Source organism: Leucoraja erinacea, chromosome 28 (genome assembly GCF_028641065.1).
Source record: "Leucoraja erinacea ecotype New England chromosome 28, Leri_hhj_1, whole genome shotgun sequence".
Classification (NCBI taxonomy): domain Eukaryota; kingdom Metazoa; phylum Chordata; class Chondrichthyes; order Rajiformes; family Rajidae; genus Leucoraja; species Leucoraja erinaceus.
The window spans coordinates 9,753,536-9,781,470 of NC_073404.1; the positions used below are offsets into that span (position 1 = coordinate 9,753,536).

Here is a 27,935-nt window from a genome sequence, read left to right on the forward strand (position 1 = left end):
GATCTATCTACCTCCTCCACCACCCCTAGCAGCATGTTACAGGCACCACCACCCCCCTCAGTAAAAACACTTCACCTGCGCATTTCCTTTAAATATTGCAACTCTCACCTTGAAGCTATGCCCTCTCACTTTTGACATTTCCACTTCGGGAAAATGGTTCTGACAGTCCATTGTATTTGTGCCTCTCATAATTTCATTGCTTTCGCCCCAGAAAATTGGTGAGCGCAAAACCAATAACCATAAATTTCAAATGGATGGATGTCTAACATCAACAATAAAAATGGGTTATTGGAATGGAACTAAGAAAATATCACGTTGCAAGACTTTGGTTGAGAGTTGATATCTTCTTCAGATACACAAGGATATTAACACGTTTTTGAGCAGAGCTATTGGCATTGGAGAAATGTTGAAAGTAAAGTTTGTCGGCAGCTAGTGACGTTTTAAGCTCATTATTATGAGTAATTTTCACGCCTAATGATTGATATCAGCAGGTCTGGCTACTGTCATTTTTTACACGTTAAACATGCTTCAGATGGTACAAGCATTTTGTGGTTTGGTGCTGAACCCGGAGAAACATAAAACCACGACTATTACCGAAATAAAATGTTGGGCTTCGGGGGCGGGGTAGGGATCTCCAATTTGCATTCACCAATTTCTAAAGTGGATCTGAAAGGTGATAATTTAATGCAGGTACTTTTTGTTTCCCGCCGGATGAGATGAACGGCGGGACACGCTGCCAGGAACAATTGTGGGCGCAGTGGTTCTTCCACCGGACAGTATGGAGGGCGGGACGGCGAGGGAGATGGCGGCAGCCAAGACTCTGAGTGCTGCGTTGGCTCCAGACAGCGAGGAGGTTGCCTGGAAGGACGAGGAGATGTGCGTGGTGGGCATATTCGGAAAGACGTCGGAGCTGAGCGCAGAGAAGTACGCCATCGTCAACACGCTGTGCGACAAGCCGGTCTTCCCCTTGTACCCGTCACTTGTCAATGACCATCACCAGGGCAACAACTTGCTGCAGAGCTACTACAACCAGGACAGCAAGGTGCTCTACCTGTTACTTACCGCCGTCTGCGACAACCACCAGCTGCTGCAGGCCTGCAGGGCCTTGGCAGACGATGTCCCCCATGCCGAAGCCCACGAGTACTGGAAAGGAGAGGAGAAGCTCCACTGCATCCACCTGCTCTATCTCTTCTCCATCTCACACATCCTCCTCTTGGTCCACCCCACCTGCTCCTTTGACATCACTTACGACCGTCTCTTCCGAGCTTTGGACAGCCTCAGGCAAAAGGTTCTTCCCTATCTAAAGAGCACGATTAAGGATTGTCCGGTAGGAAAGGAATGGAGATTAAATTGTAGACCCTGCCCTCCAAGGCTGCTCTTTGTTTTCCAGTTGAATGGAGCTTTGAAGGTCGAGCCCAAGTGTCTAGACCCTTCTAATCTGGATAAACCCAAAAAGCACTCTCCCAAAAGGAGACTCCAGCATGCCCTGGAGGATCAGATTTACAGAATTTTCAGAAAGAGCAGAGTGCTGACCAACCAGAGTATTAACTGTCTGTTTACTGTTCCTGCCAACCAAGCGTTTGTTTATGTGGTAGCTGGGCAGGGGGATGATCCCATCAGTATGCTGATTGGGCAACTGAAGAACAACTGTGCCATCAGGGAGCACGAATCCCTCCCAGTTCCTGGGTCACGACGTTATCAGATGATGAAGCACGTCCGCCAGCCATCTTTCATACTAGAAAACAGCCTCAACAGCTCCAGCGGGCAGCTGGTGGATTGCACGTTGAAGGAGTTTCTGTGGCAACACGTGGATCTGGTTCTGACTAAAAAGGGTTTTGAGGATAGTGTCGGGAGGAATCCACAGCCATCACATTTTGAGCTTCCTGCCTACAAAAACTGGCTGGCTGTAGCCTCAAAACTCTACGAGGTGATGATAAACTGGAGGGAGGATGAGCTGGGATTTCTTTCTGGTGATCTTTCCTCCAAGATACAAGTACAGCTAAAAGGACTTGAAGGATTTTTAGATGCAGATAATAAGTTTTCTGAAAACCGCTGCCAAAAGGCCTTACCTCTGGCTCACAGTGCCTATCAGTCTAACCTTCCTCACCATTACACAACGACTATCCACAAGAACCAGTTGGCACAGGCCCTCCGTGTTTATAGTCAGCATGCACGTGGACCGGCCTTCCAGAAATATGCCATGCAGCTGCATGAAGATTGCTACAAGTTCTGGAGTAACGGGCACCAGTTGTGTGAAGAGAGAAGCTTAACGGATCAACATTGTGTTCACAAATTTCATCTACTGCCTAAATCAGGTGAGCCATAAATTACAGAGAGACACGGGGAACTGCAGATGCTGGAATCTTGAGCAAAACACAGTCCTGTAGGAGTTCAGCAGGTCAGGCATCATGTCTGGAGGGAATAGATGTCGATCTTTCAGGTTGGAAGAAGGTTATGACCCCTTCCCTCCACAGATGCTGCCTGACTTGAGTTCATCCAACACTTTGTTTTGAGTCATAGATTAGGAGGTTTTCATCTTGGCTTGGGTTGGAATATTTGGATGGAAAGGGTGAAAATGCTGAAATACATATACAATTGCCCCCTCCCATCATTGTGAGATTGCACTTCCATATTTATACACCTGAGAGTATATAAAATGCACCATCAATTCAACCTCTGCATCAGATTATCATCAAAAAATACAATAGATATAATTGCATCGGGGAGTTTTCAACACTGGAAAACAACAAAGTCTGTGTTCTCATTGGGAGTTGGATCAGATAACTGCAGTGAACACTAATCCTAATTAGACTTCCAGGTCCACTAATTTTCAAACTATTCATGAATAAGGATAGATGAATAACATAATAAGAAATATAATCAGAAATGAGCAACAAGGCACCTCATGCTTGCTGTTGCGTTAAATAAGATCATGCTTGATCCTCAGCACTGAGTTGATTTTCATAAATTCCACAATCTATTGATCGCAGGATTGGACATGTTCAACAATTGAGCATACAGAGCTCTAGCTTATACACAACTCCGTGTAAAGTTTCTCTTAATCTCAATTTGAAATAGATGGCCCCTTCTCCTGAGTGTAGTTCGAGACTCACAGGGCAAAGAAAATAACCCATTATCATCCACCCTATAAATCCTCCTCAGTTTTGTGTTTCAAAGAATTTGGCTCATTTATCTAAACTCCAATTTTACTCATACTCACCTTGAGATAAGAATTACTTCATCACTCAAAGTTAATGCAATAATTCTTCATTGCATTAATTCCAAGGCAAGTATATCTTATTGAGACCAAAGGGAAGTATAAGCAAACATCATTGGATCATATCAGACGTAAGTCGAGGGAGGAAATTTTAAGTTTGTACAGTTCTTGCAAGTATCTTGATGAAAGTTGCCTTCTTTTTCCTTCCCAGAGAAATGTATTAATGTGTTTTCTTTCAGTTGTAATGTTTTATTTTTATTTTTTGATATCTTTATCCTCTAATCCCTTGACCTCCCATTTCTCTTGTTTTTGCTCAGATGCCTATGCCTTGATTAATTAAATCGTTTCTTGATCCTGCCTTCTCATTATCTGTCTCTTTCCTACTCCTTCTGTGCATTGTCTTAGCAGCCTTCTGAGAGATGGGGTTTGCATTTGCTCGTTAAAGTAGAACTGCTCTATAATTGCCGCAGAGTGGCTTCTCTTCTTAAAAACAATGGGTAAGACTGTCTACGTCAGCAAAAATCTGATACCCAATTTGCAATAATGAAGGGATGGATCCGCATTGAAGTATTTTATATATTTCAATATACAGCCTATATATAGGCACAACTTATGATGTGCCTTAATGTAATAAAAAGGAACTGCAATTGCTGGTTTATCACAAAGGTAGACACATGGTGTTGGAGAAAATCAGTGGGTCAGGCAGCATCTCTGGAGAAAAGGGTGACGTTTTGGGTCACAACCCTTCTTCATACTTATGTTGTGCTTTGTTTAATAAAGATGATAAACTAGTAATATAGGATGAGCCCAAGAAAAAAAAAATATTTATTTTAGTGTTATTGCCACACAAGAGAGTCTGTAGTCTAATTGTTCTAATGCTCAACTAGTATATATTGTTTTGAATTCGGTGGGCAGATTGAATTCAATAACTCTTACTTCATGGGCCCATATTCGGAAAATAAAACATGCTGTAACATGTTGGTTAATCTTAAATGCCCATCGGATACACGATAATTCTTCAAGAAGGGGAACCTTCTGTTGCTCTCCCATCCAGGCTAATCCATTTATGACTTCACGACCACGTGATATTTTAGTCTAATTAGCTAGCTTATGAAATAGCCTGGTAAGTAAGCTTATGACATTAACAAAGTGTTGTGGTAATGTGCAAAGTTTAAATAGCTAAACATAGTGTTCCTAATGTTAAAGTTCATACGGTACAAGGAGGCACCAAGTCATGTCTGCATTTAACATTAATTATAGAGTAGAAGGTGTTGCTATATCATCGTCCAAACAAGGGAGACCAAGTCCAGAATCGTGCAAGTTTTGCGGACCCCTGGTGGACTGGAAGTGCAGGCGCTGAAGGCTCAACTAGTTACTAAATCTGAAAAGCAAGCGTAGACGTTGATAATGAAGACAACAGAACGACAGAGACTAAAAGAAGCAGCAAAGCTATATCAAATGGACAATCAACATCGGACCTTTAGAGGGGCTGAGATCACCCATTCCACAAGGGGGCAAATCCCAGAAACTTTCACCTGTATCCTTTGCTCCAGGTATTTCTCACAGAATGTTTTTAATGAGCTTTCAGGACGGTAGATGTGCAGAGTGGCATTTGCATTGCAGTGTTGAGACAGTGATCCTCTCTGTGTGTAATAAAGGGATAGTCATTTTGGACCACGAGTGCAACACGTTAGCTAACTAGAACATTGAACAGTACAGAATAGGCCCTTTGGCCAACGATGTCTATGCCAAACATGATGCCTACTTAAACTAATTCCTTCTGTCTGCACATACTCCATATCCATCCATTCATGGTACATTTGTGTGTCTATATAAAGCCTCTTCAATGCTACTATCATACCTTCTTCTGCCAGGATCACCAATCCTGGCAGCTTGTCCCAGGCACATTCTGCTATCAATGTAAAAAAAAAACATGCCCCACACATCTCCTTTAAACTTTTCCCCTCTCCCCTTAAAGCTGTCCCCTGTAGTCCTTGACATTTCCACCCTGGGATAAAGGTTCTGTCTATTCTTTCTACGTCTCTGATTTATCACCTTTTAATTGGCCACTTTCAGCCATTTGACCAAATTACCCTGACAACTCATCCCCAGCAGGACTGGCCACAGCCTATCATTGATATTGCCTTGGTCCTATCTGCTTACCTCCTGCCACCACCTTTACTTCTTAAAACCACAATTGAAAATCTATTTTCTAGTTCTGATGATAGGTTTTTGCTCTGAAACGTTAACTTTCTTTCTCTCTCCACAGATACTGCTTGATCTGCTGAGTGTTAACATTTTCTGTTTTTTATCACCTTGGCTTTCTCTGCTCGGAAGAAGATACTCCCATCCCTCCACAAATCCTCTATCCTGTTTCCATTCCTGTAACCTCCCGTTGTAGTTTGCGGGGTGTTCCTGAACATTTGCCTGTATTGTTATTCTTGCAGAGCTTAAAAAAACTTAACGAGGTTTCAAACTGATGTGGCGCGATTATATATGTGTGAGGAATGTCATCATTATTCTGGGTAGATTCTACTCCTCGCCTATTTTGCAATCTAATGGAAGACACGTTTATTGTGCATTCTATGTATTTGCCACCCTTTCTTGCAGGAGAGAAACCTGAGCCTGATAGGAATCCACCCGTGCTGTATCACAACAGCCGTGCGCGTTCCACCAGTTCCTGCAACTGTGGTCGCAGGCAAGCCCCTCGTGATGATCCCTTCGACATCAAGTCAGCCAATTATGACTTCTACCAGGTATGGCAAGATTTAAATGCGGGTAATATTTTTGTGGCTAATGTACACGGAACATCTTTCTCCTATTGACTGCATGACTTTCTTTCCAGTTCCAGTAATAGAATGTAGAACACCACAGCACAGGAACAGGCACTTCAGCCCACAATGTCCATGCTGTACATGATGCCAAGATAAACTAATCTCATCTGCCTGCACATGATCCATAACCCTCCGTTCCCTACAATTCCATGCGCCTGTCTAAAAACCTCTTAAACGCAACTATCACTTCTGCCTCCAACACCACCCCTGGCACATTCCAGGCACCCATCACTTGGAGGCTGTAAAAAAAAAACTGTCCCACATCAACAAATGGAAATTTGATTACAAATTTTGGTGAACATTGATATGCCTGGTTTGCATAATTGAGCTGAACTGCCTATTTGGTGTATAGATTTGCATGTTGGTATTGAAGAATAGAAAGCAAGACTTGCATTTTTGCCTAGGATTTCGCAGTGTACTTTTTTTTAAAGTTATTTCACTGTCATAAATGGGAAATGCATCTGGCAGCTTGTGAGCAGCAGAGTTCCACAAATAACAATGCAAAAATAATTAGGTCTGTTTGTTTGAGACATCAGTCGATTATTTATTCCCAGGATAATAGGAAGAACTGCCCTGCTCTCTTTTCAATAGTGCAGTAAAATTGAGTACATCTACTTGAAAGCCTCAGATTATCCTTGTGTTAAGAACATGACTTTGACTGTGTCCTAGGTGCCTGAATGTTGTCATAAACTAATCTAATATCAGGGCGCATGGAACTCCTTGTTCACAGGAAGCTGAAAGAGCACACGGTATATATAATAATAATAATAATAATAGATACAACAATACACACGATTTATGCTAAAACTGCAGAATGGTGCAAAGAATGTAGAGTAATCTGAAATAGTGCAAAAAAAATTGGGCTGAAGTGCAATTACATAATTACTAAATTAAGTAACATTAAGAGTGAGAGTACCTGATAGCATAATTGTGAAGGGAGTGAGAAAGAGGTGATTAATTCAAGAGTGTGATAACAGTGGGCACAAAGTTGTTCTCTATTCTTCCATACATCCCCTTCCTTGCTCTCCCCCTTCCTCAACTCTGTGTGCAGCTTGATATAGTTATTTCCTATCTAAAAGCACTGCTGCGATGCTACAAGGCAATTCTGAGAGGTCTGAGAAGATGACACTGAAATGCAAAGTTTTGTTCAAAAGTTGTAAGATCAAAATTAGACTTATAATTTACATTAAAAATGTCAATGTTTATGTGCTTTTTAACTTTGGAAATAATTTCTGGGGTTTTTCTGTGTCTACGTGGCTTTTCACCAGGTACTCCGGTTTCCTCCCACATCCCAAAGACGTGCGGGTTTGTCAGCTAATTGGCCTATGTAAATTGTCCTGAGTGTGTCGTGAGTAGATGCTAAAGTAGGATAACATAGAACTAATGTGTGCAGGTGATCATTGGTCACCATGGATGGTGGGCTGAAGGACCTGTTTCCATGCAGCATCTCCAAACAAAACAAGGTGCTTTTTTTTTGTCTTTTGTTATATTTAAAACAAAAAAAACGCACAGCTCATTGTATAAGTAGGATGTGCTCAACGATTTGATGCAAACAAATTTGACTTTCTTTTTTCAAACAATTCTCTGCAGCTTCAGGAGGAGAAATGTTGCGGGAAGCTCGAACGCTTCTACTTCCCCATCTTCCAGCCTAGCACCCCCGATCCAGCTCCAGCCAAGAACGATTCAACTGCGTCCACTCTCCCCCCACAGGAGGGCGAAGGAGAGAAAATGAAAGAGAAAGAGGCCCAGACTCAGGGCGAGAGCACCAGTCTCAGTTTGGCACTTAGTCTTGGACAGTCCTCAGACAGTCTGGGTACTTTTCCCCCTGATCCGCATGCAGGAGGTGATAACCCTGATGCTCATGGCCAGGGGGGTGAAGCTAAACCAGAGAAGAGGCCCAGCGTTGTCGATCGGCAGGTCTCAACAGTGGAGTACCTTCCTGGAATGTTAAATTCTAGCTGCCCAAAGGGACTTTTGCCTAAATTTTCCAGTTGGTCCTTCATCAAACTTGGCCCTTCCAAAGCTTACAATTTTCACAGAGGCCTGGACCAGTGCGGCTTCATACCTGGGACAAACTATCTGATGCCATGGGACATAGTCATAAAGACCAGGTCCGATGATGAGGTGGACATGGACAGTAATTCTTGGCCAGCCCCCAACAAGTCTGTACCGGTCAAGCGCGCCAGCACTGTGATCGGCCGAGGTAGACGCAGGGATGACATCGCTCGGGCATTTGTTGGCTTTGAGTACGAGGACTCTCGCGGCCGCAGGTTTATGTGCTCGGGTCCGGAAAAGATCATGAAGGTAATGGGGAGCGGGCCAAAGGAATCCGCCATCAAGGCCCTCTCCTCGGACATGCCCCTGTACATTCTGTCTCCCTCCCAAGGCCGAGGACTTAAACCACATTATGCCCAACTCATGAGGCTGTTTATTGTGGTTCCTGATGCTCCATTACAGATCATGCTCACACCACAGGTAAGATTGCAACTCCTAATATACACACCACAGATTTGTTAGGCAATATATTATCTGAAATTGAGCATAGTAAAAGAGGGGTGGAAATTCAAGTCAAGTCAAATTTATAGTCATATGCACGCATGTTGAGTTAAAGGTACAATGAAAATCTTGCTTGCAGCAGCATCACGGGCATTTAGACTCAGACAACATACAAGACATAAATTATCCAAGACAGTGAAAAAGAAAAAGACTGTTCAAAAACAAGGCGTTTGTGCAAAATCCAATTAGAATAGTCCATGGTAGTACAAGAGCTAGTCTGTGATGTTCCGTTACTGAGGTAGGATTAAAGTTGTACAGGTCAGTTCACAAGAACTTGATGGTTGTTGGAAAGTAGCTGTTCCTCAAGCTGTCGGGGAGAGGATAGAAAAGCTTGAAAGAACATACCGCCAGATTAAAAAAACAGCTTCTTCCTTGCTGTTATCCGCCTACCAATAAGCTCGGGTGTGTACTTGCAACCAATCTCAGTGTGAAACTTTTTCTCTGTGACTAACACTCTAATGCTGTAACGCTTTATTGTGGACTCTGGTATTTTTTTCTTTGCATGCCCTGTGTACTTGTGCATGGCTTGATTGTACAATGATTGTTTATAGTATGATTTGACTGGATAGCAAGCAAACAACTTTTTGCTAAAAATAGACACAAAAAGCTGGAGTAACTCAGCTGGCCAGACAGCATCTCTGGAGAAAAAAAATAGGTGACGTTTTGGAGCGAGGCCCTTTTTCACACCATCTTCAGATACAGCTTTTTGCTGTAACTCTGGACACGTGACAATAATAAACCGATACCAATATTTAAGATGGAATGATAATCTACAAATATAACATTAATATGAAGTTCCAGAGAGATTGTTAAGCTTAATTGTGACATAGTATATCATGAAAATCTAATAAACCTTGTCAGATGGAAAACATTGTAAGGATTTTTTTCCCCCATGGAATCGTTAATTAAGTCCTTAAAGTTTGCACAAGATTGTTGATCTTTGAAGTTTGTGTTTCAGAAGGCTGCAAAGCAGCTTTCTGTTTGGAGGAGGGAAGTAGACTCCAATTTCTGGATTTCCACTTTAAGCTCTGCATGTGTGAGATTAAAGTTTCTATCAATTTCGTGGTTTAGTGTTGTACAAAGCTGACAATTTCATTGTCAGACCCCCCTTAGTGAGTGGCATCTCGGTGGAAAATGTCACCAAGTTGCTGAAATAAATGACTAAAAACTGAAAATGACCTGTATCCTTGTTCCAACCTTGCAAATGGCTTAGAAAATCGACAGTTACGGCAAAATTTGCAAGTGCAGTAGTTATTTTTTTCTATCCACCATATTAAATTTCTATTTGCCTTGCAGGTACAGCCTGGCCCTCCACCGTGCCCTGTGTTTTACCCTGAGAGACAGGAAATACCTGTGCCGCCGGATGGACTCTGGGTGCTCCGCTTTCCTTATGCTTGTGTAACGGACCGTGGACCCTGCTTCCCCCCGAAAGAGAACCAGCCACTGATGAGTTACCGGGTGCAGCGAGGAATCCTTAAAGCTATCCCACAGTGATGATGCCTTAGTCACTATGCAATGCTTATCTCCTTTTACAAAACGTTCTCTTTCCCCTCATCTGCCTTTCAACAGAGTGATACTAACTCGATGGATCAAACAGTGAACTGCTGCAAAAAGTTACGGTTGAATTGGATCTTCTTGTAACCATGAATCATTTTCTCACTAAACTAGCTATGTCGATAGAGTCAATTTGCAAAATCTGAGCATGCATTTTCTGACATTTTCTTTCATTATTAAGGACTCCACTCAAACCAGACCCCAAAACAAGAGTCACTGCAGTACACCCAATGCTGTCTGACCATGCAGATCCTAATAAAGTTTGATGTAATTTACTTTCAGGCAATCTTTCCTGCTGATGTTTTTTCCTTTTGAGAGAAACTCCACTTTGTTTTCCAATTAAAATCCCTTCTCCCATTTATGTGTTTAATTATGACAGCAGTCATGGTTAATGATGTCTATAATATCAATAAAAACTGCAAAAGGGACTTGTTTATTAAAATATCTGTGGCTTTCATCGTGATTTTCATTGTGGGGGGGGGGGGAGATAGGGGGTAGGTGAGGAGGGGTGCGCAGGGGGATAGAGGGAGAGGAGGGGGAGAGAGAGTGGAGAGTTGGGGAGGTGAGGGAGAGTGGGGGAGAGTGGGGGAGGAGGGGGGGATAGATGGCTAGGAGAGAGGGAGAGGAGGGCAGTGGGGGAGGTGAGGAGGGGGAGTGGGATAGGGGAGAGGTGACTGGGGGAGCAGGGGGATAGGGGGAGAGGAGGGGGGGGGGTAGGGAGGGGAGAAAGGTTATGGAGGGAGGTAGTGACTGAGGGTAGGGGAAAGGAGAGGTGAGGGGGAGGGGAGGAGGAGAGGGGAATGAAGAGGTAGTGTGAAGAGAAGGGGGTGGGAGTGCTGGGGGATGAGGGGGAATGGAGGAGGATGGGGGTAGGAAGAGGAATGGCGAGGCGCAGTTGATGGAGGGTTGCCATGATTCACGTCACAACGGGGATCTCTGGCATCACAACGGGAACTCTTCAGCCGCGCCTGTGCAGTTGGGGGCTGTGGGTCAGTGGTGGAATTGGGGGACGGTCGCAACAGATCCACACCTGATCTGGTAACCTCATGTAAATCTCAACTGTTGAGTTTTCAGTGACAGATTCGCATCACTCTTTGGACTTTTTGCTAAGCTTTATCAAACCACATAAAAACAGTCTTTGGTAGCACTGAGTCTTTACTTTGTATCTTCCTTTAAGTCTCTTGTGTTCTGAGATGCTGGAAGCAATTTTTGTCATTCATATTTACTTCATTTCACTTTTTTTAATGTTCCTATAATATTTTTATGATAGTTGAGAATGAAATTTCTAGTCAAAGACTAGTTCATTTGACTGTCACCATAATGCATCCTGTAGAACATCTGATAAAGGTTTAACACCAATACAAGTCTTCATCACAGAATGCGATTTAAGATATTTGAACTAGGAATTTGATTTGTGAAATTAATTGAAACTTTGCTCAGATGGTAAAACTTTGGTGTTTAACCAACCACAGTGGTTTGACGATCTTGCTTTTACAAATGGAAACATAAGGTACTGCAGATGCTGGAATCTTGAGCAAAACACAAAGTGCCAAAGAAATTCAGCTGGTCAGGCAGCATCTGAAGACGGAATGGACAGACGATGTTTCATGTCTTCAGTCTGAAGAAGGGTCCTGACACAAACCATCACTTGTCCCTTCCCTCCACAGATGCTGCCTGACCCGCTGATTTCCTCCAGCACTTTGTATTTTGCTTGTTTTTGCTAGAGGTTATCAAGAATGTCACTGACAAACTTTCAAGGCTAATGAATGAAAATTGGTGGGAGAGAAAGAGTCCCAAATGTAAGTCTTTTGTGAAAGACCAACACCAGAAATCACAAAGCAATCAGCTAGTCTGGTGTTTAGAAATTCTGGTGCTCCAACGAAGGAGGTTGATAACAGTCCAGCCTCTGAGTCGGTAGCTACTTGTTGAGGTCAGGTTTTTGCCTCTTGTTGAAGGGATCTTTTCTGTTTTATGTCGTGGAATGAGTTTTACTCAAGAGATTCAATTGCAGAGTTTGGTTTTGTAACTTGCCTTTGTGATCAAATGAGGAGGTTTGAATCGTGTGGAGGGAGGTTGTTGGGGTCAGAGCATTAGTAAGATGTCTGGTGAAGTTGAGCACAGTCTATGAAGTTCATTTCAACATGTATTGTGTTCCTTCTGTTGCTGAGGAAGATTTGATTTTAAATGTCCTCTTGTTGACTTAAACCAAGGGTCTTCAAACTATGGCCCGCGGGCCACATCCGGCCCACCACGAGATTTTATGCAGCCCGCGGCAAGTTCTTGACACGTTCCGTGCGGCGGCCTATTTAGTGGGTTATGTGGTAGCGCGGGAACTTACATGTCAGTTTGCCGTTGGCCAAGGGCCAGGATCCATGTTGTGAGTGGATGGCGGGCCACATCTTATCCACTCCAGAGCGCTGGAAAGAACTCCGGGGCTGCAGGTGTTATAATAATAATAATACATTTTATTTATGGGTGCTTTTCAAGAGTCTCAAGGACACCTTACAAAAATTTAGCAAGTAGAGGAAAAACATGTAAGCGGAATGAAATAAATAGTAGAGACATGACTAGTACACAAATTAAAGATAGAATTCAATTCAAAACACAATATGAGGCAATTCAAGCACAGATGAAAAGGGAGGGGCACGTGGGGCTAAGGATAGGCAGAGGTGAAGAGATGGGTCTTGAGGCGGGACAGGAAGATGGTGAGGGACACGGAATTGCGGATCAGTTGGGGGAGGGAGTTCCAGAGCCTGGGAGGTGCCCTGGAGAAGGCTCTGTCCCCAAAACTGCAGAGGTTGGACTTGTGGATGGAGAGGAGACCGGCTGATGTGGATCTGAGGGACCATGAGGGTTGGTAGGGGGAGAGGAGATCAGTGAGATATGGGGGGTCCAGATGGTGGAGGGCTTTGTAGGTGAGGACCAGGATTTTGTAGGTGATCCGGTGGGAGATGGGAAGCCAGTGAAGTTGTTTGAGGACTGGAGTGATGTGATGCCAGGATTTGGTGTGGGTGATGAGTCGGGCGGCTGCGTTCTAGACCAGTTGGAGTCGGTTGATGTAGGTGGAGCTGATGCCAAGGAGAAGTGAGTTGCAGTAGTCCAGTCGGGAGGAGATGAAGGCATAGATGAGTCTTTCAGCAGCGGGAGGTGTGAGAGAGGGTCTGATTTTGGATCGGTGGAAGGAGAGATTGTGCGAGACGCTTGCTGGCTTTGCAGTGTGGTGTAGAACCGAGTGGAGCAGGAGCGAGTCGAGTCTGTGCTGGTCCCAAGCCTGTCCTTCCCTGGGCTGGACCTCCAGTGTCCCGCCGGGGGATCGGCGCGGCAGCTGCCAGAAATCCGAGAAGGAGGGAAGGATGAAGATGTTCTTTCAAACAAATTCCCCCCTCCTTCCCCACCTCGCTACGATCCAATGGGAGAAGCCTGGAGAAGCGAGTGATTGATAGCAACCCTCCGGCCACCGTGCGAATCCCGCAACCGCTGTTGCCCTCTGTCTCACACTCGCACCTCAATACACAGACACACTTGCCACACGCACAGGGCTGGCTTCAGCTGCCCGAAGCAGGAGCTCGCCTCCTCCCAGGAAAAGAGCTTGTTGTGATTCCCGAGGCGAACCCCCTCGGGTAGACTGAACTTCGGGAGGGTTATATTTATAGCGAGAACTGGGGGATCTTCCCATCACTCACACAGGGCCCGACCCCAGTCGGCAGCGCAACCACTGTCAAAATCAAAATAGAATAAACTGGAACATAAGCGAAATAATGACGATAAAACCTCAAGAGCCGACACACCTTTTAAAATTCTCCTTTAGAATTGCCACAGAAAAATTTAAATATCTGGGTATTCAAATTACTAGAAAATACATCTCTTTATTTAATGCAAATTATTTGCCCTAACTTACCAAATTACATACTCTGACCCAATTTTGGAAAACACTTCCGATGTCTTTAATAGGCAGAATAAATGCCATGAAAATGATTTTTCTTCCACAAATTCTGTACTTATTTCAATCAATACCAATATACCTACCTAAATTGTTTTTGAAAAAAACTTGATTCACACATTACAAACTTCATCTGGGACTATAAATCCCATAGAATCCAGACGACATCTATGCAAACCCAAAGAATTCAGTGGACTTACACTCCCTAATTTTTTGAATTACTATTGGGCAGTGAATATCAAAAACGTAATTCACTGGTTGGACAATCCAACACAACAGGCAGAATGGATAGTAATGGAGAGAGAGGATTGTTCTCCTTTTAACATAGGAGCAATCCTTCCCTCCCCAATAACACTGAATAACATAATATACAAGATAAATCCGATTATCCATAGCACAATACGAATTTGGAGACAAATAAAATTTACTCTCAAACTAAGAAACCTGTCGCTTCTCTCACCTATAGCTAATAATCCGTCGTTTAAACCATCTATTATCGACAAAACATTTACCCAATGGGAAAGAATTGGAATTAAAACATTTGGAGATATGTATGAAACGGGAAACATTTTATCATTCCAAGAATTACAACTTAAATATAATTTGAAAAGTAATCAATATTTTAGATACCTGTAAATTTGAGATTACCTGAAAAAACATATACAAGAATATCAAACTCTGACACCAGATTTACTAGACGAAGGCATGAATAGAAAGGCGGAAGTAAATCATTTAATATCATACGTGTTTAATATTCTAAATATAGAGATACCTTCGTCAGATATTATAAGAAGAGAGGGGGAACAAGAACTATCTATAAAAATGTCTAAAGACAGATGGGATAAATATTTGCTATATGTACATAAATGCTCGATTAATGTTAGACACATCCTAATCCAATTTAAAATCTTACATAGACTATTATTCGAAAACCAAACTGAATAAAATTTTTCCAAATGTCTCCCCATCTGTGATAAATGTCTATCTCAAGAAGCAACCATAGCACACTCCTTCGTATCTTGTATAAAACTCCATAAATTTTGGAAAGAAATCTTTGAAATTTTCTCAAAACTATTTAAAATAAAACTTGACCCTAACACAGAATTGATTATTTTCGGAACAATGGAAGCCTGCTCTGAGCTAACTTCATTTCAAAAATGTTTCCTTAACTATAGTTTGATAACGGCAAAAAAACTTATACTCAAATTTTGGAAAAATTCACTGACCCCAACGCTTAAAATGTGGATCACAAACATGTCTGAAATGTTACATCTGGAAGACATGAGATTCGTTCTAGCAGGAAAATCAGAACAATTCTTAAAGATATGGTCTCCCTTCATCGATCTATTACAAGTATAATATGGTGCAACATAACTGGTAATTAACCATTTCAGAACTAGGTGTGGGGTATGGAAAGACATGAAGTAGGTATATCCCTTTTCTTTTCTGTTCTGTTTTCTCTCTTCCTTTTTTTCCCCCCTTCTTTTCTCGCTTTCTTTTTATCTTTATATATATATATATATATATATATATATATATATATATATATATTTTGCTCTCCCTTTCTGGGCTTCTCTTTTTTTCTACATCTCTATGGGCTCTTTCTCTCTATCTATCCACAAATTACCAATTGTTAACTTTTGGGGCCTACACGTCACTACTTTCCTTAATCTCTTCTTCTTTCTTATTTTCTTGTGTCTATTAGTTTTATATTGTTAAATTTAAAACCAGAAGTTGTACACGAAATGTATTATGTTACATTCCATTGTTTATACGACTGTACATTGTTTCTAATTAAAAAAAAAAAAAGCGGGGAAAGTTTAGGTTGATATAACTTATGCAATGACAGTTATCATTAGCCTAGTTACAATCAGCAGAAACTCAGCGGGTGAGGCAGCATCTATGGAGCGGAAATAGGCAATGTTTAGGGTCGAAACCCTTCTTCAGAACCAAAGACTGGGTTTGTAGGTTAAGTGGCCTCTGTCAATTGCTCCTCGTGTGTAAGGAATAGATGTGATAGGGGATAACATAAAACTGGTATGAGTAGGTGATCAATGGTTGATATGGATTTAGTGGTTGAAGGGCCTGTTCCCATGCTGTATTTTTCAATCAATCAAGCGCTCCCCATTCACCATTGGACAATCCAACACAACAGGCAGAATGGATAGTAATGGAGAGAGAGGATTGTTCTCCTTTTAACATAGGAGCAATTCTTCCCTCCCCAATAACACTGAATAACATAATATACAAGATAAATCCGATTATCCATAGCACAATACGAATTTGGAGACAAATAAAATTTACTCTCAAACTAAGAAACCTGTCGCTTCTCTCGCCTATAGCTAATTCCTCGTTACCTAATACCTCGCTAATACCTCAATTCCTCGTTACCTTATCTGCATGTCCACTCAGTATTATCTTGTGATAAAATATTTTGGAACTATGTCATTTTTAAAAAAGTTGCTCATAAATACTGCAAGACAACCAACACACTCTTTAATATTCTAGAGTTTTATATAAACAATTTAAAGTGATTCAGTTCAATCTAAAACCAGGATCTTATACGTGAGTAAAATGGACTGTGAGGCATGAAGTTTGAGACAACCATGATACCTTTTAATGTGATTTTTCAGTGTATGACATCAATGAAGCAATGGATATTTTTTTAAGTACATAATTTAACAATATAGAAATAGGAGTATGATTCTTTCAAGGGGTGGCACAATGGCGCAGCTAGTAGAGCCACTGCCTCACAGCACCAGAGATCCTGGTTTGATCCTGTCTTTGGGTGTTGTCTCAGTGGAGTTTGCACATTCTCCCTGTCACTACGGATTTCTTCTGGGTGCTCTGGTTTCCTGTGACATCCCAAAGACTATGGGTTTGTAGGTTAAGTGGCCTCTGTCAATTGCTCCTCGTGTGTAAGGAGTAGATGCGATAGGAGATAACATAAAACTGGTATGAGTGGGTGATCAATGGTTGATATGGATTTAGTGGGTTGAAGGGCCTGTTTCCATGCTGTATTTTTCAATCAATCAAGCGCTCCCCATTCATCAAGATTATAGATGATCTACCTCAGCACCATTAAGCAGCACTATCCCCATATCTATTTCATTAATATAATTATGTGTAGTGAATGAACAGAATGTCTGAGCTTCCACAGATCGCCTGGGTAGACAACTATGATGTTCACCATCTGCTGAGTGACGACATTATTTTTCATTGTCATAAATTGCCTCCCACTTCTCAACGGATGCTTCCTAGATCCTCTGCCATTCTTGAACCAGCCCAGAGAATGTTCCCTACATTCTCGAGAGAGAGTGAATACATCCATTCTTGTGTATGGAGACAAATTGCCCACACTGCTCCAGGAATGGTCTCATCTGTAAAATGTCACTAATGTGTTGGGGATGGATGTGAAAGTAGAATAATATTGAACTTGTGTGAAAAGGTAATCTATGATCTGTGTAGACTTGGTGGGCCAAATGGCTTGAATCTCGAAACTAAACTAATTAGAACAAATATATATCTCCTTAAGAAAAAAAATCCAGTGGATACGATGGGCCCAGTGTGGCTACTAGGAAAGCTAAAGATCTTGAGAAAAGGTTGAGGACTGAGATATATATCCCACTCTTGTCTCACAATTTAAAGATTATTTGTTTTCTCTCTTTGCAAAAAATTAAACTATTGGAAGAACTTAGCAAATTGGACAGCATCTGTGGAAGGGAATACACCGACAATGTTTTTGGTTGGGACCCTTTTCCATTTCCCTCCACAGATGCAACTAGACTGGCTAAATGTAGCACCAGGACCCAATATAGTGACCATCTCCTTGCCTCTTAAGATGCTGTTTACTATGCTGAATTCTCCCACCAGTTTTTTGTTCCCGATTCCAGCATCTGCAGAATATTGTCACTGAAAATATTTATTTTTCCGTAGGTTCTGACTGCCATTTTCTGCTTTTTTTGTTGAAGGGGGGTTGCACGTAAGGTCACTGGGTCATAGGGCTTGACGCACGGAGCCGCTCAATCCATCTGGAGGACATCCGTAACTTCCGGTATATGTTATTAATGCAAGAAACGCGTACTTTCCTACTTGTTAAAAACCGTCAAAATGTTGAATTTTTGCGCTGAAAAAAATTATGGAAGTGGGGATAAGTGTGAGAGACATGTACCCAACTTTAGAATTCCAAAAGTGAAGTGAAATGAAGGTAAAGAGAAGCGAGAGCTGAAGGGAGAACAGCAGCTAAAGTGCTTGGCGAACATATCGGAATTGAAAATATTGGGAATTATCGCGTTTGCTCACTGCATTTCATCAACAGTAAGGCATTATTTGTGTTTTTTCTTTATTCCTTTGGTATCTAAAAAGTCTCAGTGATAAATCTGGCTGTAAATTTTTCTTCAGATGCGTTTTCATTTTGTATGTAAAAACCCACTTGAGAACCATGGGTGATTTAAAAATTTTACAGCCAGATTTATCACTTCTGAAATTTTTTAGATGCCAAAGGAATAAAAAAAAACCACAAATAATGCCTTAGTTGATGAAATGCAGTGAGCAAACGGCCAATGTTCACTAAGCACTCTCTCTGTTGTTGTCCCTTCAGCTCTCACTTCTATCTACTTTCATTTCTCCTCACTTTTGGAATTCTGAAGAAGGCTAAATGTCTCACACGCTTATACCGATTTCCATAATTATTTACAGCGCAAAAATTGACAATTTCGGCGGGTTTTAACGGGCCCGCTACGCTGGAAAAAATGGTAAGTGCCTACCTGTAGTTCATCGCGTGTACTCCATTTGGAGTAGCGTAGCAACAGTACGGGTCATGGGTCGTGACCCGACTGCCGTGAAACCTCCCTATAGACATGATTGGGGAGTGCAGCAAAGATTCGCCATATTACTTCCTGGGCAGTTAGTAAATGTGTTAGTAAAAGGATTTGAATTTTGAAGAATGAAAGGTAGATGTTGGCATAATGTTTATTCTGGGTGAAGGATGTAAAATATATAGTGTATCAGCCATTCAGGACAGATGAAATGAAATTTTTTCTACCAAGGAATAAGAATCACGATCGTTTGGCTACACAGTGTGCTGCAGATAGTAGAACCACTGCCTCATAACTTGAGAAAGCCAGGTTCAAGAGGGTGGTGAATCTGTCAAATTCATTGTCAAATTCATTGCCACAGAAGGCTGTGGAGGCAAAGTCAATATCTTTAAGGCAGAGATATAGATTTTTGATTAGTACGGGTGTCAGGGGTTATTATGGGGCGAAGCCAGGAGAATGGGGTCGAGGGGAAGATAGATCAGCCGTGATTGAATGGCGGGGTGGATTTGATGGGCCGAATGGCCCAATTCTGCTCCTATCACTTATGAACTTATCATTGATGCCGGCAGCCCCATGTGTGTGAGAGACGGGGGGGGGGGGGGGGGGAGGTGGAGTGGACGAGGACGTGGAGGCCACGTGGGGGCAAAGTTCGAGGGCTTGGCTGCGCGGGAATGGGTGGGGGGCGGGGCGTTGTTCAACTGCACGTGCGGGCGGTGGCGGTTGCGCAACAATGGGGGGATCGTCGCGCGGACACGACCAATGGTAGCGCTGCCCTCCGTCCCCACGCGTGCGCAGGCGCGGCGGCGGGCGCCGGCTGCTGCCGCCGGGAGGGGGAGAGGGAGCAGAGTGCGGCAACCGGCGGCTGCCAAACAGCACGACCACCTTCCTCTCCCCCCCCCCCCCCCCTCCCCTCAGCCCGCTACCGGGCGCCTCAAGAAGAAGAAGAAGATGTCGGCTACGTTGTGTCTCCTATCCACCCTGGGCGGCTATGTCCTGTCGGCGGCTCTGCTCTTTAGGTGCCCGACGCTGCTGCACAGCAAGAAGCGTCAGAGCTTCAGATGCCGCCACATCTCGCATCGCGGGGGTGAGTCCAGCCGGGCTCCGAGCCCCCGACCATCGCGCAGCGGCGGCTTCAGGCGGAGGGGGGAGGGTCGATAGGCGAGTCTCTTTTGTTGTTGATGTTGGTCCCCAAGCCAGACGCTGTCAATCCTGCGCTGCTGCACGCCTCAGTGGCGAGCCCTGCATTTAAAGCAGATTATGGTGCTCCAACCTGGATTCCCGCTACAATTCCGAATCGATTACCTCCCTTCCCCTCTCCACTGATTCCCTACCTCCCCTTCCTTCCATACCGATTCCTTATGTTCCCTCTTTCAATTTCCATTTCCCCCTTCCCACTCATTCCCTACCTTCCTTCCCCATTGATTCCTTCCCTTCCTTCCCCATTGATTCCCTATTCCTCTAAAGTCCAATTCTCCCCCCCTCTCCACCGATTCCTTATGACCCCTCTCTCAATTTTCGTTCTCCCATTCCCTACAATTCTCTATCACCCCGCCAATTCATTATCTCCTCTCTTCTCCTCACCAATTGCCTATCTCCCCCTCGCGCCATCTCACCCCCCCCCCCCCCCCCCCCAAACCCACTATCAGCCCCGTGTTTTCTCTCTTTGCCAGTGACTCCGCTGTCTGGATTGCCTGAGACAGGGATGCTCTATGTTGATATTTTCAAAATGATCTCTATTCACGGGCACAGGTCGAATGATTGATTTCCAGGTTTTATTTCCTCCGGTTCTCATCCTACTATGGTAGGCGGTGTTCGGGTGATCTCCCTCCCTCGCCATTCACTTGTTATTTGTGCTCTGCTCACCTGGGATTGATAGTGCAAGCGTAGCAGAGGAACTTGAACCCTCCGCCCGCTCTCACCGTGTACACCTTATAACGTAATGTCTGCATTCATATGTTATGCGGAAGACGTGTCGTATCGACGAGACCTTCCCAAAGATTACACAAACGCTTTGGTGATGTATTTGGGGCCTTTAGTAACACCTGATGTCGCCGTGTACTTCCCTCATTCAAAGAATGATTATTGGTGACAGCGGTAGCGTTGCTGCCTTGCAGCGCCAGAGTGTTCGTTCCTGACTTCAGATGTTGTGCCTGTGTGGCGTTTGCACGTTCTCTCTGTCACCACGTTTCCAAATACGTTTCCTAATTGCTCGGGTTTACCCCCACCCCGAAGACGTGCAGGTTTGGACGTTAATTGGCCTCCATAAATTGCCCCGTGTGAGGGAGTGGATAAGAAAGTGGGACAACGTTGAACTGGTGTGAATGGGCGATCGCGTGGAATCATTGGGCCGAAAGGTGGTTTATATCTCTCGCCTATCTACCAATTCCCCATTCCCCTTCCCCCCCCCCCCCCCCCCCCCCCCCCCCCCCCACACACACACACACACACACATTCTAAGCCCCGGGTCCGTATTTTTAAAACTAAAAACGCCTAAAAAAAATTAGATCAAGCCCTTCTAGGTGAGTGCATCGAATCGGAATGACGGCGGGGCGGGGCGGGGGGGAAGCTGTTGAGAAAAGCAATTTCAGAGATTCCTGCCAATTGTTGCCAAATCCCACCCCATTGATTAGCAAATGTGTCAGGGGTTATGGTGTCATGGCTGGATAATGGGGATGAGAGTGAAAGATAGATCAGCCACGATTGAATGGCGGAGTAAACTTGATGGGTCGAAATGCCTGATTCTGCTCCTTGAACTTATGCCCCCCATTGCTCGGCAAGAATTAAGTTAAACTGAGGTGTCTTTGTGTTTAATGTTCTGACAATCTTACTGAGAGTTCAACAATGAACAAGAGACCAAGAGCGCACAGAATTCGAGCAGAAATGCTGTTTGTAGTTGAAAATTGCAGAGGCGTCACTAGGAATGGAGGCAGCAAATACTACAAAAAAAAATTGATGTTTCAGAAGATGAATTTTAAAGCAAATCTTACTTTAAAGATCTGTAAATGGAAATCTGAACGTGAGGTCAAAGTGGCGGGTGGTGGATACAAAAGGTTGGGCTGTGGGAGTAGCGAATAGAGATTTTGGCAAGGAGTGGGGGCAGGGGGTTTGAGATGAAGTTGACCACTTGGAAACGGCGATGTGGGCCAGGTAGGCTGGAGAATGCAAGCAATTCTCATAAAGTTCTCCTTGGTCTCCTGAAGTTGCTCAACATGCTGCGATAACCGACATGAAACACTGCTGGGTCGCGTAGAATTTCCCTGCTGCAAATTACCACTTCAGCCTAAAATATCACGATGGTAATTTGCATCGGCAGCTAGCCGATGCCCAAAGGATTTAAAGCCTGCCTGGGTCGAAAGGAGATGATCACCAATTGCCCGAGTCATCAGCTGAAGAAGTATGAACTTTACTCCAGTTCCCGCAGGTATATTCAATTCCTGGAACAACCGCCCTCACACTGCCATTGTTTGGCCGCGATATATGAAGATAAACCCGGAACGTTTAATGTTTGTTCTCCGGTTGGGCAGTGGGCAGCATTTTTGTGGCCCTTCTTTTGACTTAGGTCCCCCGACCCTAATCGTCGCTGATCCATGTCCTCCTGGGATGTTACCCACCCCGCTAAGTTACTCAGTGTTCTACGCAAAGATTCCAACAGCTGCAGTTCAATGTGTCTGAATATTTATTTTCTCTCCCTGGATTAGTTTGTATTTCGAAGGAATATTGAAATCGTAGGTAGCGGCACATTGTAATTGTAACCGCTAACCAATAACACAGCCGCATTGTGCGCAGTTAATGAAGTTGTGTGAGTGGAACACGGTCTTTTATCGGTGGGAAGGAACTGCGGATGCTGTTTGCACCGACGTTAGACACAAAATGCTGGTAGGCAGCATCTCACGGAAAAAGAAAATCAATTTTCTCAAAGCATCTGCCGTTCCTTATCGCTGTGTTATCAGTTCATTACTTCGTCACTTTAAAATTACCATTTTGTGCATTGTTACGTAGCAGTTTAACAACATCACAATTGGAGACGTGGAAATATTGTGTTTTTTATATGTGTGGTCTTGAGTGGAATGAAACATTTGGATGATTTCTGCCCATATGGTCCATGCTCTGCAAATAGAAACAATGAGCTGGTTGGGTTGTTATAGGATTATAATGCATGTTCTCACTTCCCATCTCCTGGCCTTAATTTTGCTTCTTATGTGCACCTCTTGGTACACTTTAAACGATATTCTACCCCCTAATCCCTTCAAACCATAACCTCCAAGACTACATTAAGACTAACACTAACCCTCCTTCCATAAGACAGACACCAATCCTCTCTAATAACCATATAACAATTTACAGCACGGAAACAGGCCATCTCGACCCTTCTAGTCCGTGCCGAACACATATTCTCCCCTAGTCCCATATACCTGCGCTCAGACCATAACCTTCCATTCCCTTCTCGTCCATATAACTATCCAATTTATTTTTAAATGATAAAAACGAACCTGCCTCCACCACCTTCACTGGAAGCTCATTCCACACAGCCACCACTCTCTGAGTAAAGAAGTTCCCCCTCGTGTTACCCCTAAACTTCAGTCCCTTAATTCTCAAGTCATGTCCCCTTGTTTGAATCTTCCCTACTCTCAGTGGGAAAAGCTTTTCCACGTCAACTCTATCTATCCCTCTCATCATTTAAAAAACCTCTATCAAGTCCCCCCTTAACCTTCTGCGCTCCAACGAATAAAGCCCTAACTTGTTCAACCTTTCTCTGTAACTCTCTGACTGTTCCAAGCCTCCGCTATTAATTATTCCACTATTAGTGGAAAAAAACCCTCTTCCTCTCACTTTTGTTTCCCTATTTATCAATCTCTGCCAAGTGACAACACAAAATGCTGGACTCCACAAGTCATGTAGCATCAATTGGGAGAGAAAGAGTTCTGTTCTCCAGTTCTCATCAACATTTTGATGAGGAACCTATGTTCTGCCTGATGATGATGCCTGCCCACTAGGTGGTTCCAACAGTTTTTGCTTTTGTTTCAGATTTCCAGCATCTGCAATTAAATGTTGTGTCTGCTCAGAGAAATAGGTCATTCTGTTCACCTTATGCATGTCACTCATAATTTATTCCTACAACTGGTAGACAGGATGAAATAAGTGGATTATTCTAGATAAGGAAGGAAATTTGCTGCACCTTGGTTCAAAGTTACTGGTTCTTGTTTATTCAGCATTCCTCTCTGCCCCTCCCAATGCATCGCTTGATCTTGGTGAGAGTGCTTTTAACCTGAGGGTTTTGCATAGTTTAGTTTGGAGATACTGTATGGAAATGGGCCCTTCTCTCTGTGTCTACACCAATCAGTGATCACCCGTTCACACTAGTTCTACGTTATTCTACTTTCTCATCCACCCCCTACACATTGGGGGCAATTTACTGAGGCCAATTAACTTACAAACCCACTTGTCTTTGGGATGTGGGAGGAAACTGAGGGAAACACAATTATACAGAGAATGTGCAAACTCTACACATATAGCATATGAGGTCAGGATCAAACCCAGGTCTCTGGCATTGTGAGGCAGCAACACCAGCTTTGCATACTCCTTACTTCTGTTATGAATGCAAACTAATCATGAAAATGGTTCAAATTAGCACGGATGCAAATAATAGTCATTATATTAATCTGCCATTGCACAGAGGTCCATGATACCGAATAATGGGCAGGCAGTGGAAATGGTAATATAGTGTCCTCCATAATGCTTGGGACAAAGACCCATCATTTATTTATTAGCCTCTGTACTCCACAATTTGAGATTTGTAATAGAAAAAAAATCACATGTGGTTAAAGTGCACATTGTCAGATTTTATTAAAGGGTATTTTCATACATTTTGATTTCACCATTTAGAAATTACAACTATGTTTATACATAGTCCCCCCCCTTTCAGAGCACCATAATGTTTGAGACACATGGCTTCACATGTGCTTGTAATTGCTCCGGTGTGTTTAATTGCCTCCTTAATGCAGGTATAAGAGAGCTCTCAGCAACTAGTCTTTCCTCCAGTCTTTCCATCACCGTTGGAAACTTTTATTGCTGTTTATCAACATGAGGACCAAAGTTGTGCCAATGAAAGTCAAATAAGCCATTATGAGACTGAGAAACAAGAATAAAACTGTTAGAGACATCAGCCAAACCCTAGGCTTACCAAAATCAACTGTTTGGAACATCATTAAGAAGAAAGAGCATTGGTGAGCTTACTAATCGCAAAGGGACTGGCAGGCCAAAGAAGACCTCCACAGCTGATGACAGAAGAATTCTCTCTGTAATAAAGAAAAATCCCCAAACACCTGTCCGACAGATCAGAAACACTCTTCAGGGGTCGGGTGTGAATATGTCAATGACCACTGTCCGTAGAAGACTTCATGAACAGAAATACAGAGGGTACACTGCAAAGTGCAAACCACTGGTTAACTGCAAAAATATGATGGCCAGGTTACAGTTTGAAAAGAAGTACTTAAAAGAGCAACCACAGTTCTGGAAAAGGTTTCGTGGACAGATGAGATGAAGATTAACTTATATCAGAGTCATGGCAAGAGCAAAGTATGGAGGAGAGAAGGAACTGCACAAGATCCAAAGCATACCACCTCATCTGTGAAACACAGTGGTGGGGTGTTATGGCCTGGGCATGTATGGCTGCAGAAGGCACTGGCTCACTTATCTTCATTGATGATGCAACTGCTGATGGTAGTAGCATAATGAATTCTGAAGTGTATAGACACATCCTATCTGCGCAAGTTCAAACAAATGCCTCAACTCATTGGCCAGCAGTTCATTCTACAGCAAGACAATTATCCCAAACATACTGCGAAAGCAACAAAGGAGTTTTCAAAGTTAAGAAATGGTAAATTCTTGAGTGGCCGTCAATCACTCGATCGGAACACAATTGAGCATGCCTTTTATATGCTGAAGAGAAAGCTGAAGGGGACTAGCCCCCAAAACAAGCATTAGGTAAAGATGGCTGCAATATGACAATGTGCACTTTAACCACATGTGATTTTTTTTCTATTACAAATCTCAAATTGTAGAGTATATAGTAGGCAAATAAATAAATGATGGGTCTTTGTTGCATACATTATGGAGGGCACTGTAAGTGCAATAACATCTGCTCTGAATTCTCAAATTGTTTCACCATTTTTCCAGCCGCCTCACCACTGACCAGTTTTGCGGCATATTGTGAGTCAATTGGTCTCTAATCATTTGGTTTGCTGCTCTTCTCTGAATATGCAATTGTTAATTCCGAGCCAATCAGTCTGAAGAAATGTCCTGACCCGAAACATCACTTATCCGTCCGTTCCCTCCACAGATCCTGAGTTCCTCCACCACTTTTTAATTCTGCTGATATAAAGATGTATTTTCTTTAACGGACCGTGGGTCTGGACACTGGCTCGTGGCTCCACTCTGCAGCCTCCATCTTTTTACTGCTTCCTTTCATAGCCATTAGAACAGAGTATAATATTGAGACTAGACACAAAAAGCTGGAGTAACTCAGCGAGTCGGGCAGCATCTCTGGAGACAAAGAATGGTGAAGAAGTGAAAACTTAAGAAGTGTCTTGACCTGAAACGTCACCTACTCCTTTTCTCCAGAGATGCTGCCTAACCCTCAGAGTTACTCCAGCTTTTTGTCTATCTTCGGTTTAAACCAGGATATGCAGTTCTTTTCTACATAATATTGAGGGTAATCTGGCTCGAGCACCACAGTTTGGTTGTGTCCTCTATTGACAAGTGTGTTCTGGCTGACTAGTAAGGAGCAGTTCAAGTGTAAATCTGAATTGACCGTGGCAATTCCATGCCAAACCTAATTTTCATTCTCTTATCCCCGTAAATATAACAAACACAAAAATGCCATTGATCTGTTTGAAGATGAGGTGCCAACTTTCGATTGAGGGCAGAGGACACATGCTGTATGACCATGCTGAATAAAATGTGGCAAGATCTCATCCCACTATATATTACCTGCTGGATAGCTCAGAATTTGCTGCCTAGAAAGAGGATATTAGCTACAAGGAGAGGTTGGACAAACTTGGATTGTTTTCTCTGAAACCTTGGAGGTTGAGGAAGACCTGAGAGAAAAGTATATACAATTATGAGAGACATAGCTAGTCAGAACCCTTTTCCCAGGGTGTAAATGTCAAAGACTCGAGGCCATAGGTTTAAGGTGAATGTGGCAAAGTTTAAAAGAAACATGCGGGGTATGTTTTTTCTCAGAGTGGGGGTGCCTGGAACCCATTGCCAGGGGTGTGGTGGAAGCAGATATGATAGTGGCAGTTAAGAGGCTTTTAGATAGGCAAGCAAATATACTGGGAGAGGAGATTAGTTTAATTTTGCATCATGTTTGCCATGGACATTGTGGGCTGAAGGGCCTGTGCTTGTGCTATCTGTTCTGTGATTTTCTAGGCAACTTCATTGGGCAGTTGAGACCCAGTTACATCGGCCTGACCATTCAGGGTGCCAGATTGTAACTGAACATCCCAAATTGTTCTCGACAGTGAGACTCTGAAGTCACTTGCAGTGCTGACCCAGTAAAAAGGCAATACATTTCCTTCCCTGAAGGACATTTGTCATCAAGATAGGATATTGGACCATGGTTTTACTACTGATTCATTTGTTTTTGAACTCTAGATTTATTTACATTCCACAATTGTCATGGTGAGACGTGAATTCTGGTCTCTGGGATATTATTTCAGTGGCTTAACTGCTGCCTCAACATCATACTGCATGGGTATTACTTCTTCTACTTACGTGTAACTGCTCATGTGTCTGATGCCTGTTCCATGTCTGAATGTTGGGATAATTACTTCACCACCAAGTTCCTGTGTACATATTGTTATTCCTAAGGTGACGCATTATTGTATCAACCTATTGTTATTGCCAACTATTGTATTAGTTGGTGCCTTCTATCAAATAAGCAAGAGGTCCAGGTTCCATCTGTTGTTTCCTCGACATGGTGCTCCACCTCCGCACTCCACTCCTCCGTCTGACGG

The 27,935-nt window shown here is 43.2% G+C and overlaps 2 protein-coding genes across 2 annotated transcripts in view; both read left to right on the forward strand.

Annotated features, from left to right (window-relative positions):
- The first annotated feature begins 720 nt into the window (after window positions 1-720).
- Window positions 721-10,518, forward strand: smg8 (SMG8 nonsense mediated mRNA decay factor). The gene is made up of 4 exons (XM_055657676.1): window positions 721-2,315; window positions 5,828-5,973; window positions 7,642-8,526; window positions 9,904-10,518. The coding sequence occupies exons 1-4, from the start codon at window positions 779-781 to the stop codon at window positions 10,099-10,101; spliced, it is 2,766 nt and encodes a 921-aa protein (XP_055513651.1). The 5' UTR covers window positions 721-778; the 3' UTR covers window positions 10,102-10,518.
- A 9,207-nt stretch (window positions 10,519-19,725) lies between these two features.
- Window positions 19,726-27,935, forward strand: part of gdpd1 (glycerophosphodiester phosphodiesterase domain containing 1) — a 45,567-nt gene continuing 37,357 nt past the window's right edge. Inside the window, exon 1 of the mRNA XM_055657677.1 lies at window positions 19,726-20,002. Within this exon, the coding sequence (XP_055513652.1) occupies window positions 19,867-20,002 (136 nt within the window). The 5' untranslated portion in view covers window positions 19,726-19,866. The remainder of the gene's footprint in view (window positions 20,003-27,935) is intronic.

What these genes read in the sequence shown, in the direction of transcription:
- smg8 (XM_055657676.1), top strand. Translation starts at nt 779, where the DNA reads ATGGAGGGCGGGACGGCGAGGGAGATGGCGGCAGCCAAGACTCTGAGT. An exon ending in CCAATTATGACTTCTACCAG is followed by an intron (nt 5,974 to 7,641) that starts GTATGGCAAGAT and finishes AATTCTCTGCAG; the next exon opens with CTTCAGGAGGAGAAATGTTG. An exon ending in AGATCATGCTCACACCACAG is followed by an intron (nt 8,527 to 9,903) that starts GTAAGATTGCAA and finishes TTTGCCTTGCAG; the next exon opens with GTACAGCCTGGCCCTCCACC.